Source organism: Orcinus orca, chromosome 3 (assembly GCF_937001465.1).
Source record: "Orcinus orca chromosome 3, mOrcOrc1.1, whole genome shotgun sequence".
In the NCBI taxonomy this organism is placed as follows: domain Eukaryota; kingdom Metazoa; phylum Chordata; class Mammalia; order Artiodactyla; family Delphinidae; genus Orcinus; species Orcinus orca.
The window spans coordinates 58,354,554-58,370,921 of record NC_064561.1 but is presented as its reverse complement, the minus strand read 5'-3'; the positions used below and the strand labels follow the sequence as shown (position 1 = coordinate 58,370,921).

Sequence of the window (16,368 nt, the reverse complement as noted above, 5' to 3'; positions counted from 1 at the left end):
GCCTTGCACCTAACCCATCGCATCAGAGCTCCCAGAGCAGAAGCGCCGTGCGCTGTGCTGGACACCCCATCTTGGCCTGAAGTGAGCGGAAGCCTGCGCAGGACATTTAATTCAAGATGGCGGCGGCAGCAGCCCGTCGTGTGCAGACGCTGTACCCGGCACTTCAGTCTGAGGTGCGTGAGCAACACGCCTAACCCTCACCCAGGAGATCTCCACCGCGCCCGCCACTGACAAGAACCCTATAAAGCAGCCCCGCTAATGGTCTTTCCAGAACATGTGCTCTAGAGCGCCAGTTTGCACCTCTCCATTCTTTGACCACAGAATAAAGCTTTCTTTTGCTTCTGAAGTAGACCCTTCTTGGGGCCCGACTCCAAAGGGTCGGGAACACACCTTCTTAATATTGAACTCCCCTGAGAAGTAAATCTGTCTCCAAGCTTTTTCAAATTTTTCTCTTTAAATATTACCCAGACGAGTTAGCTATTGGTCATCATATTTGTGTAATCAATATAAATTTGTTTGTGTTCTTCGGAATTATCCCACTCAGTACTAACTTCAACCATTGTTAGCTTCAATTTGCAGGCATTTTAATAAAATCTGTAAGATGTATTTCCCATTTTGTCGTAACTTCATACTCACAGGCCCACAAAGAAAAGCCTTGGGTTCAAACTCAAATTCCAGAGTTAAGTCCTCAAATTTCTAGTGAAAGCCGATCCTGCCGGGAGAGTTCTTCAAACGGGGTAGGTACGGACGCCTCCGGGCACAGTGCGCCTGTGCGTCATCCCCCAGTGGACCTTTCGCCGGGAAGGGGGTTGGGGACCGGGGCGGGAAACGCAGTGCTGGAATCAGGTGGAACGCGCCGGGGCCACACCTCACGCGCGCCTGGCCTCTCGCTGCGCGTGTGCGGCACCTCAGGGCGGGCGTTCTGGGAGATGTAGTTTGCAGTCGGAGGGAACACGCTCCAGCGAGCCCCGCGCGAGGCGGCTTCTTCTGCGCATGTGTGCGCTCCAAGTCCTCACGGTGGTGACCCCGCGCGGGGGTGAGGCCCGAGAGGTTAAGCCCTTCACCTGGCTGGCCTCGGTCGGGGCTGGAAGTGCGCCGTGCAGAGGAAGATGGCGTGGGTATGAGGCGGGTGGGGAATAATAGAGCTCAGCCGGACTTCGGGGTAGAGGCGTGGACCGGCGTGTGTCAAAAGCTACAGTGACCCTTCCCAGCCCGAGTCCGTGAGCCCCGGGTGGACGGGCTCCCGGGACTGCGTTCTTGCGGGTCGGGGATCGGGCGATGCAGGGGCTCTGCAGGTGTGGCGACCCGGAGCTCATCCACCAGTGGCCGGAGCGCACAAGTGTTTAATGCCCTCTGGGGTGTGGAAAGAGAACCAGGTTTTACTGAAGGTCTGAATTGTTGCCGGTGGAATGCTGCCTGCTTTTCCAAAGGTGTCTAGCTTTAACCCCACAGCAACCCTGTAAGTCAGGTTTTCAAACTATGGGTTGAAACCCAGTACGGTCGTGAGTATGGGTGATGAAATCTGTTCAGTTAGTAAAGACTAGTATTTTTATTTGCCAGTGCTTTTTAAAAGTTGGGTTATAATTTACGTAGAATAATTTGCACGTAACTTACAGAGAATAAAAATGTAAAAATTGTTGTATACACCCATTTAACAACCACACCATCAAAATACAAAACATTTTAATCCCCCAGAAAGTTCTGAACCTTCCCAGTCAATCATTCCCCCCGTATGCTGAGAAACAACCAGTTTTCCACTTTCTACAGGTTAATTTTGCCTTTATAGAACATCATATAAATGGAATTCTATAGTATGTACTCTTGTATGTGAACATTTAAAAAAATAAAATACTGTAAAATATCACATATGTATCCCATGTAATAAGCACTGTTTTATGAAACTTACTATAGCTACATATGTATTTTTTTCAATGACTATTTTTTTGAGCATCTATGAGCCAAACACTTTCCTGGTGCTGGCTATTGACTATTCAGACAAAAATCCCTGCCTTTACGAAATTTTAGTTTTAGTTAAGTAGAGACAGTCAATAAACAATAAGCATAATAAATCAGTAAATTATGTAGTATACTAGAAGGTGATGTGTTATACACAAAGAGAAAGTAGATCAGGGTAAGGGAAATGGGAGAAGGGTTAATTTTAAATTAGGTAGACAGGGAGCCCTCCTTGGTATCTGACGAAAGTCTTGATGAAATAGTGGAAGTGGGTGCTGGCCAGAGGGAACGGCTAGCATGGACGTGAGTGTGCACACACACACACAAACACACACACACACACCTACATTAACATTAGGTTGTTTTGTAAAATATATTTGTTAGCTTAATTTAAAAAGGGGTGGGTGGGTAAAGTCACTGGTACAACACAGGTATTATTTCCAATTTTACTGAGGCTCAGGAAGGTGAAGTGACTTGCTCAAGGTCAAATAGACAGCAGGTAAATTCAAGCCCAGATATTTGTTTCCAACTCTCCTACTTTTTACAACATGTCTCCCAGCCTAAAACACAGCATTTGACTGAACTCTGCTCCTCCTCAGCTTAAACCACAGGGACCTGCACCTCAGTTCCCCTGGGGCAGATTCCAGACAGACTGTTGAATGAATCTCACCATGTGGACACTATATTTCCAAGTCTATAGATGTCTTTGCCTAGATCCTTGGTCCCACTGAGAACCCAATACTGGTGCATCCTACTTTCAAACTGTAGCCTATCTGTAGTCCTACAGCCCTGGTTGGAGTCCACAGAACACATGACTAGAGGGTCAGAGAAGGGTGTACATCAACTACCACTTACATTTTGATAAATTTCTGACAACATCATTTTTGATGATTACAAATTTACTTGGGGGGTATATATCTATTTGACTAACCAGTTCTTTAATTTGCTCCAACTTTAAGTTTGTTAAAAAGTGCTACAACAGATATCCTTGTAGCTAAATCTTAGTGCAAATCTGTGGTTTTCTCTCAATGAATTCTGGAGGACCCCGGGGGAAATTCTCCCACAGTGGCTTCTTCAACCCAACTGTTGAGGCAGCTGTGTATGGGTTGGTATGCTCACCTGTGTCAGGGTTTATTACACCAGTGATTCTGGAATCTTCAAGTCATACCTGGTCTCACATGGCTCATTCTCTTAAACCTATCTCTGTCTTCATAGATCTCTGCCTTCACCCAAGGGTTACAGAAAATGACCAAGTCCCAGGTGAGTTAGTTTGTTTTGCTATACAGGACCAGTAGTACAGGATTGTAAAAATGACCACATGAGCTGAAATAGTTCAAAGCAATCTTAATAATCAATGAGATTTTCCCCATTGGTTATAATTATTCTGTGACCTTAAACTTTTTTGTCAGAACATTGAATCCTCTCTTGGTTATACAAGTATAGGGAAATGAAAAATAATAAAAACAAATATTTAGTACACTGTAATTTGAAACATTGAGAAAGTGTTTTATTCTTCGTTAAAAAGCTTATCAAGAGCGGTTTGAACAGTGCCTTCTCATTGTATAACTTTTGACACTGAGTAAGCATTTTTTCTATGGCTTGACATATTGGCAAATTGGATCAGCTTCCAATATTTGATCCTTTGCATTTAGGACAGTCAGTTCTGGACATGTAGTGGGTACTCAGTAAATATTTGTTTAATGACTTATTATTAAATGAATGGCCTAATGGGTAATTATTTCACAAGTATAAAGTATTTCAAATATGAGTTTTGTGTCATGCACAAAATAGAACATAAATCTAGACAAACAGGCATCAAAGCACAGTGCTGGGGAAACAGAATGAGACCAGTTTAGTGTAATATCCCCAAAAACGAAGTGGGACTAAATTTTGGGAAGCATTGTCAACTAATGAACATGGTTAGAAACAAGTTGCCATGCATTTTTTTCATTTTATGCATCATAGATCATTGTAGTTGGAATAGAAATGTGTCGTTACAGAGACCAGTAACATTCAAGGACGTGGCTGTGGATTTCACCCAGGAGGAGTGGCAGTATCTGGACCCTCCCCAGAGGGATCTGTACCGGGATGTGATGCTGGAAAACTATATCAACCTCATCTCAGTGGGTGAGGACCGTTTCCCAGTGTTGATTGGTATGCACCTGGTTGACTGCTTTTCCCTTCTCAGTTGCTCCAAATTGCCAGCCCTCTGAAATACTTTTACTAGTGTGGCTCTGAGTCTCAGTTGATGACAACTGACAATCTTTGGGGGGATATGGCTACACGTTTGTTTAAAAAACCTCTTTTTAAGGTACAAGTGAGCACCTTTATCAGGCAGTCCCTGATGAAGCTGAGAGTTCAAAGGACCTGAAGCCCAAGTAGCTAGGTCCAAATCCCTTATCATTTCTCATTGACAGGATATAAAACCACCAAGCCTGCTCTGATCTACAAATTGGAACAAGGAGAAGAACCATGGATGGTGGAGAGAGAAATCTCAAGTTGGAGATACCCAGGTGAGTCAGGTGAAGAGTTGTGTGGATGGAAGTGAATGAAATGAAGTTCACAGTTGGTTAATGAGGGCTGGCATCTTTGAGAAATATGCTTCAGATTCTCTTCTTAAAGGCCTCGGACCTTTGGAAATAACTTGGGACAGTTAACATAAGTTTCATATCTACCTGAACACCATTTCTGTGTACCACCTTCACATATTAATGTGGGTTTTTTTGCATGGCTGTTAGAGAGTTACAGTTTCTCCTTCAGGTGTATTCTGCCTGTGATCCCTATCAACTTCATTTAGGACCTTGAGAAGATATTTTTTTAAAATTGTGACAAAATATAGACAACATAAAATTTACCATTTTAACCATTTTAAAGTGTAGAGTTTAGTGGTATTAAGTATATTCACATTGTTGTGAGACCATTACCACCATCCATCTCTAGAACTCTTTCATCATCACAAACTGAAACCATTAAACAATAACTCTGTTCCACCTTCCCCTAGCCACTGGTACCCACTATTCTACTTTCTATAGCTACGAATTTGACTATTCTAGATACCTCATATAAGTGGAATCTTAGAATATTTGTCCTCTTGTGTCTGATTTATTTCACTTAGCATAATATCTCAAAGTTCATCTATATTGTAGCATGTGTCAGAGTGTCATTCCTTTTTATGGCTGAATAATATTCCATTGTTGTATATACCACATTTTATTTATCCATTCATCTACCAGTGAACATTTGAGTTGTTACATTTTAGTTGTTGTGAATATTCCTTCTATGAACATTGGTGTACAGATATCTGTTTGAGTCCCTGCTTTCAATTCTTTCAGGTACATACTCAGAAGGGAAATTGCTGGATCATGTGGTAATTCTCTATTTACATTTTTAAGGAATTCCCATGATATTTTCCACAGCTACTGCACAATTTTACATTCCCACCACAATGCACAAGTGTTCCAATTTCTCCACATCCTCACCAACACTTGTTATTTTCTAGTTTTTTTAAATAAATAGTCATCCTAATTGGTATGAAGTGTATCTCATTATGGTTTTGATTTGCATTTCCCTAGTGATTAGTGATGTTGAGCATCTTTTCATGTGCTTATTGGCCATTTGTATATCTTCTTTGAAGAAGTGTCTATTCAAGTTCTTTGCCTATTTTATTTTATTTTAATGTATTTATTTTATTTTATTTTTGGCTGCACTGGGTCTTTGTTGCTGCGCAAGTTTTCTTTAGTTGTGGTGAGCAGGGGCTACTCTTCCTTGTGGTGCATGGGCTTCTCATTGTGGTGGCTTCTCTTGTTGTGGAGCACAGGCTCTAGGCGCATGGGCTTTAGTAGTTGTGGCTTGCGGGCTCTAGAGCGCAGGCTCAGTAGTTGTGGTACACGGGCTTAGTTGCTCCGTGGTATGTGGGATCTTCCCGGACCAGGGCTCGAACCCATGTCCCCTGCACTGGCAGGTGGATTCTTAACCACTGTGCCACCAGGGAAGCCCCCCTCTTTGCCTATTTTAAAACTGGGTTGTTTCTTTATATATTCTGGATATTAATCCTTTACAAAATATATGATTTGCAAGTATTTTCTCACATTCTGTGGGAATGTAAAATTGTGCAGTAGCTGTGGAAAATATCATGGGAATTCCTTAAAAATGTAAATAGAGAATAGAGAATTACCACATGATCCAGCAATTTCCCTTAATAGTGTCCTTTGACACACAAAAGGTTTTAATTTTGATGAAATCCAGGGGCTTCCCTGGTGGCACAGTGGTTGATAGTCTGCCTGCCAGTTTACCTATTTTTTCTTTTGTTGCCTATGCTTTTGGTGTTATATCCAAGAAATCATTGCCAAATCCAACTCCATGAGGCTTTTTTCTGTATTTTCATCTAAGTGTTTTATCTTTTTTTTTTTTGGCCACTCTGTGGTCAAGTGGGAAATTAGTTCCCCAATCAGGGATCGAACCTGCACCCCCTGCAGTGGAAGTGCGGAGTCTTAACTACTGGACCACCAGGGAAGTCCCAAATAAGTGTTTTATCATTTTAGCTCTTTAAGTCTTTGCTCCATTTTCAGTTAATTTTTGTATATGACATAAGATAAGGATACAACTTCATTCTTTTGCATGTAGGTATCCAGTTTTCCTAGCACCATTTATTGAAAAGACTGTCCATTCCCCATTGAATGATCTTGCTACTCTTGTAGAAAATCATTTAACCATATACATGAGGGTTTATTTCTGGGCTCTCTATTCTATTCCTTTGGTCTGTCTATCTGTCTTTATGTCATGACAACACTGTCTTGATCACTGTGGCTTTGTAGTATGTTTTAAAATCAGGAAGTGTTAGTTATCCAACTTTGTTCTTTCTTTGGAGTGTTTCACTACTCGGAGTCCCTTGAGATTCCATGTGAATTTTAAGATGGATTTTTCTATCTCTGCTAAAAAGTCACTGGAGTTGGACCTAGAGTTTTTGATCTTCATTTCTCTAGCATTGTAGCCTACCCACCATCACCCTTGCATTGTCATAGTGTCTTTTTTTTTTTTTAACATTGTATTAATTTCCCAGGGCTGCAATTTAAAAATTACCACAGGGCTTCCCTGGTGGCGCAGTGGTTGAGAGTCCGCCTGCCAATGCAGGGGACGCGGGTTCATGCCTCGGTCTGGGAAGATCCCACATGCCGCAGAGCGGCTGGGCTCATGAGCCATGGCCGCTGAGCCTGTGCATCCGGAGCCTGTGCTCTGCAACGGGAGAGGCCACAACAGTGAGAGGCCCACGTACAGCAAAAAAAAAAAAAATTACCACAAACTAGGCTTAAAACAACAGAAATTAATTGTCTTACAGGTATGGAGGCCAGAAGTTCAAATTCAAGGAACTTCTGGCCTCATGGAGTTTGGGGCCCAGCATGGTGGTACATGAAAGCACTCTGGTTCCCCAACCTGTGAACTTTCTGAACCCCCTCCTTTAGGGTTTTTATGGAGGCTCCATTACATAGGCACGATTGATTAAATCATTGGCCACTGGTGAGTACTTCAGCCTCCAGCCCTTCTCCCCTCTCTGGAAGTTGAGGCATGGAACTGAAAGTTCCAGTCCTCTAATCACATTGTTGGCTCCACTGGCAACCAGCCCCAATCCTAAGATGCTTCCCGTAAGTCACTTATTAACATAACAAAAGACACCTTTATAACTCTCATCACTTAGGAAATTACAAGGGTTTTTGGAGCTCTGTGCCAGAAACAGGGACAAAGATGAAATATATATTTCTTATTATAAATCACAGTATCACTGGGATAAAAGATATGTGTTGAAGCCTCTGGGGTTCCAGTGGTAGATATAGAATAGAAATTTACTCACTTTCTTTAAAGAGTGATGACTTACATGTTGGGAACTGGGCCAGGAAGCTCGGTAGGAATGTCAAATTCTGAGCCAAGGGGTGCCTTTATTGCTCTGGATATAGGTAGCATAAGTGTAACAGTAGTCAGGTACTGTCAGAAGTTTATAAAATATCAATAGATGAAAATGAAGATTGATAGGAATTTAGACACAGGGTGAGAAATCTACTGCTTAAGATTACATTAATAGAATCCAGATGCTTGGAAAACATGATATAAAGCAGAAAGTGGCAAGAACATAGTTGTCTGAGGATCAGTAATAATAAATATAATAATATCTAACTAGTGAAACATTACATGCTAGGCAGTATTCTGAGTACTTAAAGCGATTGACTCGTTTAATCCTCACAAAACCCTGTAAGATAGGTGCTATTATTATCCTTTTTTATAGAAGGGGAAATTGAGGCCCAAAGAGATTAACTTGACTTGTGCCACACATCTAATTAGTGATGAAACTAAGATTGTAATCTGGATTCAGAGCCCACGTGCTTAATGACAATTCATTTTCCATCTGTGGTAGGTAGAAAGCAAGTTAGGGAGAACATTTAAAAGTCAGGATTGATTCAGTATCTATGAACTATTATAGAATAATATGATACACTCAGTAATCAGAATTTAGCAGTGACTCTAATCCTGAAGCAAGCTTGGCTTATCCTATGGCATATTTTCCTCTTACTGGACATAGGAATTCCTGCGCCCTCACACCTATACAAGAATGAATTACCATTATACTGGCTACAAAAGTGTTCCTGTTTACAAGTAGAATTGATGGTTTTATAAAATCAGTTTCATGCTGCTGGATGAATAGACAAGAGCTCAAAGACACTGGAAGCAAAGAGACAAGTGGAGATTAAACTACAGCAATCCAACAATGAGTTGATGAGACACTAGCTCAAATCTCTCTGTTCCTCATCCAGTCCTTCCTTTATTTCCTCTAATCACCATTTTACCCTAGTCACGTTTATTTCTCCTAGATGGGCTCTTCCCATTGACCCTGTAGCAGCTGTTCTTCTTTGTTCCTTTTTACTACTTCTTGGCATTATTTCCATTTTTCTCCCCAGTTTACAAAGTCTTGTTTGCATATAGTCAAATATATTTATGTTCATTGTCATATTATCTAGTTCTTTTACTACTACTACAGGCTTTTTAAAAGTTGTGGCTTTCCTGCTAAGCTCAGGGGTATAGATTCCATTTAGCCTTGGTATTTCTTTTAGATATGGATACTGGGTCTGCAAGTAAAGATTCAATCTCACAATAGGGCAAAAAGCTATGAGTCATAATACATTAGCAGAAATATTCACCAACATATAGTTTATTATGCTTCCTTCTAGAAAAAGTCTGGCAAGTTGATGACCACATGGAGAGGCACCGAGAGAACCAAGGAACACTTTTCAGGCATGTTGCATTCATTGACCAGAAAACTGTGACGGAGGAAAAGCATAACAATTGTAATGCACATGAAAATAGATGTCATCTTAGCACAGCCTTTGTTTCTTCAAAACAAAGACTCCAAAGACATGACCCGTATGGTAGAAGTTTTAACTATTTAGACTTATTTAGTGGTAACAGAAGATATGTAAGAAAAAATGAATGTAGTGAATGTGGGAAAGCCTTCTTCCAGAAGTCAGACCTCATTATACATAAGAGAACTCATACAGGAGAAAAGCCCTTTGTATGTACTGAGTGTGGTAAAGGCTTCAGCAAGAAATCAAATCTCGTTATACATCTGAGAATCCATACTCTAGAGAAACCTTATGAGTGTACTGAATGTAGAAAAGCTTTCTCCCATAAATCACACCTCATTGAACATCAGAGAATTCACACTGGGGAGAAACCCTATGAATGTAATGAGTGTGGGAAAGCCTTTTTCCAAAAATCACACCTCAGTATTCACCAGAGGACTCATACTGGAGAGAAACCCTATGTGTGTGATGAATGTGGGAGAGCCTTCAGCATGAAGTCACACCTCTTTGTACATCGGAGAATACACACAGGAGAGAAACCTTATGTGTGTACCAGGTGTGAGAGAGCTTTCAGTGAAGTGTCCTGCCTTATTAGACATAAGAAAATCCATACTGGGGAGAAACCTTATGAATGTAATGTGTGTAAAAAAGCCTTTTCTGAGAAGTCTGACCTCATTATACACCACAGAGCTCACACAGAAGAAAAACCCTATGAATGCAATCAATGTGGGAAAGCCTTCAGACATAGCTCAGCCCTCTGTCGCCATAAGAGGACTCATAAAGAAAAAGTTTCTTAAAAGAGAAACTAATGTGGGAATATCTTCAACTAAAAATTACAGTGACAGAAAGCCTTCATTAGAAATCAAACCTTATTATGTATCAAGAAGTCTTAAGAAGAAGCCTATTAATTCAACAAATTTAGAAAAGTATGTAGCTATGTTTCTGTAGAAATCATATTTCAGATGTGATGCCAAAGTATTTCTAGAAGATATTACAGAAAGTACACCTCCTTGTTAAAGGATACATGCTTACTGTGGACTACAAAGACTTTTGAAATATTAATAAGTTGGCTAGTCAAAACAAAATTAGAAAATCATATATGGACAGTCTGCAAAATATGAAAGCATTATATTCCAAACTGTTCTACATTACATTATGCACCACATAACGTAAATCATATAGGTATTGGAATTGCTTACGTGAAGCTAACAATTACGAATATAAAATAAGCATTATATATGTAGAATGCCATTACCAATTATTTTCCACATTAAATAATACTATTTTTTCTTTTTTTTAATTTTTAAATTTTTTTAATTTTTTGGCTGTGCTGCACAGCTTGCAGGATCTTCATTCCCCAACCAGAGATTGAACCCAGGCCATGGCAGTGAAAGTGCAGAGTCCTAACCACTGGACCACCAGGGAATTCCCTATTTTTTCTTCTTTTAACAAAGTATGAATTGTAACAAAACATAGGGCATCCTAAATAAGAATTCTAAAGTATAAAATAAACTTTTTTCCTGTTGTTTGTTGGCATATATAAGACTCCTGCTACCTCTTGATCAGTGATAAGAGTATGTAAATGTATTGTTATTTACATAAAGTATATATGAGATAGATATCATATGAGAGTGAGCAAAAGAAAGTAGCCATGGCCTCTTACAACACTCACTACAATTTAAATAGTTGTTTTTGGTGACTAAATTACCCCCCCTTTTTTTTTTTTTTTTTTTTTTTGCAGTATGCAGACCTCTCACTGTTGTGGCCTCTCCCGTTGCGGAGCACAGGCTCCGGACATGCAGGCCCAACTGCTCCGCGGCATGTGGGATCTGCCCACCCCAGCTCCATGTTACAGGAGCTCAATTTTAGTCAGCTCCAACTGAGAAGACTTGGGCTCCCGTTCCCAGCCTAGCTGTTTCTTATACAGTAGCTCTACCCAAGACAAGGTAGGCCAAGAATACTGGGGCCCTGATCCACCCCCCTCCAGGCTTTATGTTTGTAGGGCAAATGTTCCACGCCAGGGGGTGATGGGGGACCGAAAGCTGAAAGGACAGCAGGCTATTTTCCAAACTCCCATTTACAGAGCAGAGGTTCCATACGGGGAGGAGTAAATCAAAAAGACCTCGGGCTTCCATTTCTCCTCCCAAATCCCACTTGCAGGGAGGAGTTTCCATGCCAAGAGGAGAAACCGAGAAGCTTCCTCAGCTCCAATGCAATAGTGTAGACATCTGTCCAGGGAGAGAGGCAAGAGGAAGGACTGGAAGCTCCAGAGCTCCACAGAGGGACCTGACTTTATTTAGTACACAGTGTGAAGGAATGCTTGACTTCAGACATTGTTGAAAACAGAGATCTTAGTGGCAAGCAATTAGAATTCTATTCCATAAAATAAGTAGCAACAAATGAAATAGCAGGCCACCTGAAAGTTTAACAGAGGGAACCAGAGAAATAGCTTAAAAAGTGCCCTGGAAGATCACAGTTATCCCTGTCTGGAAGGCTGAGCACACATCTAGGTTTCACACTCAGAACCAACCAGAGCAAGCACTTGAAAGGTATAGTCACTAACAGAACATAGGCCAGACTTGAAAGAATTCTCTAAGTCACACACAGATCCATTAGCAGAGAGTGGAAGCTTTACTGGCTCAAGGAACTTAGGGACACCTCTGACCAATCACTGGCTGAACATTACAATAATTTGGGCCCAGGGGTGACTTCTTGGAAGCCAGGCTTGGGGTGGGAGATGGGGGAACTGAGCAGTAACATCAGAGATTATACACGGTGGAGGAAAATAGACGTCACAAGATTAGTCCAGGCAAGGTACTTTAAAAAACTAACAAAATAAAACAGAGCAAATTCACAAGCCCTGAAGGGGATGTGTCAGAACCCAAAGTTCCTACAATATAGTATCTCAAAAACTATGAGAGATGCAAAGAAACAGAATAGTATATCCCTTGTACAGGAAAAACAGTGGCAATAGAAACTACCTTTGAGGAGGCCCAAATGTTAAACTTTTAAGGCAAAACTCCCAAAAAAGCTATTATAAATATGTTCAAAAGCTAAAGGAAACTATGTTCATGAAAGTAACTCATGAATAGAGAATGTTAATAGATAAAATTATTTGAAAGAACCAAACGAATTCTGGAGTTGAGAAGTACAATACCTGAAATAAAGATTCACTGTAGGGGATCAACAGTAGATTTAAGTTGGCAGAAGAATGAGTGAATTTGAAAATAGACCATTAGAGATGATACGATCTGAGAGCAGAGAGAAAAAAAGAATGAAGTAAAATGAACTGAGCAGACTTCTGGTTTCTTATCTGACAGAAAAATCTTAGAATTTGTCACTATCATCTTCACAACCAGAAAAAAAAAATCTGATAAAGTTGGAAATCAACAATTCTTCTCACTTCCTGTAGAGAATTTAGGTTACAGGACAAACTCCTTCCCTGAAAACTAGAGAAAATGGAAGATACTGAGAGGTTACTAGGAACAAGCTCACCAGAGGAGCCAGTATAGGTAGGAACACTTAGATTGTAATTGATGGATGGCTGGAGACTCAGCGTGAAGTAGACTGAGAGTTAAAAACTCTGAGGGTTCAGTCTTAGGGGGACCTCCACACTTTCATGAGTCATCTCCAGGAACCCCCCCCCAAGTTCTTCAGGTAACAATCAGAAAAAAGTTCCTTCCTGCCTCTGACAGAGGGAGCAAAAATGTAACCATTTTGAAATAAACCCAGAGGATTCTGTTCTTTTTAAGATAGGACTTGCATCCAAAGAAACTGTTTTCACTAGAGCCTAAGGGAAGAACTATTTTTAAGAAGGGGATTGCATCAAAACAAACTATTTTAACTTGAGGGAAGGAAAATATTCCACTACGCCCCTCTCTAGTCTTTGACATGGAGGAAAAGAAATATCCAACACGGGCCCCCTTTAACCTTCATGTCTCACCTGGGGGGCAGGAGAAGCTAAGAACACTTGTAAAAGTCACAGCCTCACTAAAAGACTGGCGCCTAATCATAGGATTATAGAATGCTCTCCTCCCTCCACATCTTACCATCACATCAGTCAACCTGTATAATAACAGTGGGTTGCAGCTAAAATAACTGCAAAGCTCAGATGCTATTTGAGCAGAAGTGTTTAGAGAAAACTAAAGATAACACAGGAGACAAAAATAAGGACACCGGAGGAAATTTTACCTCTCACATCTACAGCTACAGCAAACAAAAAACTCGGCCAAACTGCTAGCCAGGTAAACATAAAATTGGTGTTGGAGAATTAGTGTAGAAAAAACCTGCACATTTGGCGTCAGGAGTCGTGTCAGAAAAAAGATACCAGACCCTTCAAAAGTTTAAGGAGAAATGCTCTCTCAAATAAAATTTGAGGTGCCAGTAGACCTGTCTTGCAAGAAAGGTTAAAATATCTCCCCAGAAAGAAGGAAAATGATAGAGGTCAGAAACTCAAGATCTCGGGACTTCCCTGGTAGCACAGTGGTTAAGAATCCACCTGCCAATGCAGGGGACACGGGTCCGATCCCTGGTCCGGGAAGATCCCACATGCCGCAGAGCAACTAAGCCCATGCGCCACAACTACTGAGCCTGCACTCTAGAGCCCATGAGCCACAACTTCTGAAGCCCGCGTGCCTAGAGCCCTTGCTCTGCAACAAGAGAAGCCACGGCAATGAGAAACACGGGTACCGCAACAAAGAGTAGCCCCAGCTCGCCACAACTAGAGAAAGCCGGCGTGCAGCAATGATGACCCAACGCAGCCAAAAATAAATATATAAAAGAAAAGAAAAGAAACTCAAGATCTACGTAAGGGAAGGAAGAGTGTTGGAGAAGGAATAAATTAAGGCAAAATACAATTTTTTATTTTCCTTAGTCTTAATTGATCTAAATAATAAGTTTGTTCAAAATAATGGCAGTATATTGGTTGATTACAGCCTATGGGTAAGTGAAAGGAATGACAGCAATGTCATAGGGATGGGAGGGAGGAATTATCTTTTACTCTGTGTCTTTATATTTAAGTGAGTTTCTTGTAGGCAACATGCATTGCTTGCTGGTGGGAATGTAAAATGATGCAGCCACTTTGGAAAACACTCTGCAAGTTCCTCAAATGACCAAACATAGAGTTACCATAGCACCCAACAACTCCACTCCTATGTATATACCCAAGAGGAAAGAAAACATATGTTCATGTAAAACCTTGTATACAAATGCTCAAAGCACTACTCTTCACAATAACTAAAAGGTATAAACCACCTAAATGTCCACCAGCTGATGAATGAATAGCAAAATGTGGTATATCTATGTAATGGAATATTATTCGCCCATAAAACAGAATGAAATACACAACACAACATAGATGAAGCTTGAAAACATGCTAAGTAAATGAAGCCAGTCACAAAAGACTATGTGTCACATGATTCAATTTATATGAACTGTCCAGTATAGACAATTCTGCAGAGACAAAGAGTAGACTAGTGGTTGCTTAGGGTTGGAGGCGGAGATGAGGAGATGAGGGGATTATGGCTAAAGGATATCAAATGTCTTTCTGAGGTGATGAAAATGTTCTGATGTTGACTGTGGAGATGGCTGCACATGTCTGTAAATATACCGAAACCATTGAATTTTATACTCTAAATGGGTGAATTGTGTGGTGTGTGAACTATATCTCTATAAATCTGTTTTTAAAGATTGAAGTGTTGGGTCTATAACATATAGAGGTATAATATATTTTACAGTGCAAAGGAAGGGAGAAAGAAAGAAGTTCTAGGGGAGTAAGGATGTGACAATAGGTGGTAACTTGAAACCACAGGAAGAACTGAAGTGTACCAGAAATGATAAACGTTTGGGGTTTTTTTTAAAGATTATTTGTGTGCATCCTTTCTTCTCTTGGTTTCTTCAAAAAACATAAAATTAGGGACTTCCCTGGTGGTCCAGTGGTTAAGACTCGGCACTTCCACTATGCCGGGGGCATGGGTTCGATTCCTGGTCGGAGAACTAAGATCCCACGTGCCCCGTGGTGCAGCCAAAAGGACATAAAATTATATAAAGCAACAATTATAACACTGTACTGTTGGGTTTTAACATACATAGACAAAATATATATTAAATAGTAGCACAAAAGTGGGCAGAGTGGAGCAAATTTTCTATATATCACTGGAATTAAGTTAGTATTAATCTGAAGGAAATTATGATACAGAGAGATTGTCTAAATCCTAGAGCAACAAATAACAAATAGTTTAAAAATCAATAGATACTCAGCCCTCAAAAATGGAGAGCCTAACTTCTCAGTCCTTACGTGTATGCTATGCCTAGCGATTTCCAAAGTGAATAGTATGGAAAGAAATGGGGAAATAGTAACTTTACAGTGGAGAAACATGGACCAACACTACCTTAGACAGATGACCAATGTCAATATCAACACTGATAAGTCATGTTGATAGCATGAACCCTTGATATAATATGATGAAATGGTGCTTTACCTCTGTGGTCTTCCTCCCTTTGCAGTCTAAGCATGAGAAAAACATCAAGAAAATCTCAACAGGGGGACATTCCACAAAATCCCTGACCAGTACTTCTCAAAACTGTTGAGGTGGGGCTTCCCTGGTGGCGCAGTGGTTGAGAGTCCGCCTGCCGATGCAGGGGACACGGGTTCGTGCCCCGGTCCGGGTAGATCCCACATGCCGCGGAGCGGCTGGTCCCGTGAGCCATGGCCGCTGAGCCTGCGCATCTGGAGCCTGTGCTCTGCAACGGGAGAGGCCACGACAGTGAGAGGCCCACATACCGCAAAAAAAAAAAACAAAAAACTGTTGAGGTTATGAAAACAAGGAAAGTCAGAGAAACTGCTTCAGCCAAGAGGAGCCTAAGGAGACATGATGGCTAAATATAATGTAGTATCCTAGGTGGAATCCTGGAACAGAAAAAGGACATCAGATAAAAACTAAAGAAATCTGAATAAAGTGCGGACTTTAGTTAATAATGATGTATCACCATTGGTCCACTTATTGTAACAAATATACCCTAGTAATGTAATATGTTAATAGTAGAGAAACTACTTAAAATAATGGGATCA

The 16,368-nt window shown here is 40.8% G+C and overlaps 2 protein-coding genes across 16 annotated transcripts in view; one reads left to right on the top strand and one right to left on the bottom strand.

The window, feature by feature from the left end:
- Positions 1-923, bottom strand: part of LOC101285118 (zinc finger protein 300) — a 56,913-nt gene extending 55,990 nt beyond the window's left edge. For 5 of the 11 annotated variants that reach the window (XM_049707812.1, XM_049707811.1, XM_049707813.1 and 2 more), the window contains exon 1: positions 637-839. The gene's annotated coding sequence lies outside the window, so the exon portion shown is untranslated. Of the gene's footprint in view, positions 1-636 lie in introns of all 11 variants that reach the window. The other 6 variants (XR_007476397.1, XR_007476399.1, XR_007476398.1 and 3 more) reach the window with 4 other exon arrangements.
- A 40-nt stretch (positions 924-963) lies between these two features.
- On the top strand, positions 964-15,797 carry LOC101284857 (zinc finger protein 569-like). Of its 5 annotated transcripts, none has more exons than XM_049707823.1 (5): positions 964-1,090; positions 3,169-3,213; positions 3,954-4,107; positions 4,371-4,466; positions 9,168-15,797. In XM_049707823.1, the coding sequence occupies exons 2-5, from the start codon at positions 3,199-3,201 to the stop codon at positions 10,094-10,096; spliced, it is 1,194 nt and encodes a 397-aa protein (XP_049563780.1). In that variant the 5' UTR covers positions 964-1,090; positions 3,169-3,198; the 3' UTR covers positions 10,097-15,797. The 5 variants fall into 5 exon arrangements, with proteins under 5 accessions (XP_049563780.1, XP_033262609.1, XP_033262610.1 ...); XM_033406718.2 differs by having other exon boundaries at positions 972-1,118; positions 9,168-15,774; XM_033406719.2 differs by lacking the exon at positions 964-1,090 and adding an exon at positions 1,128-1,459.
- The last annotated feature ends 571 nt before the right edge of the window (positions 15,798-16,368 follow it).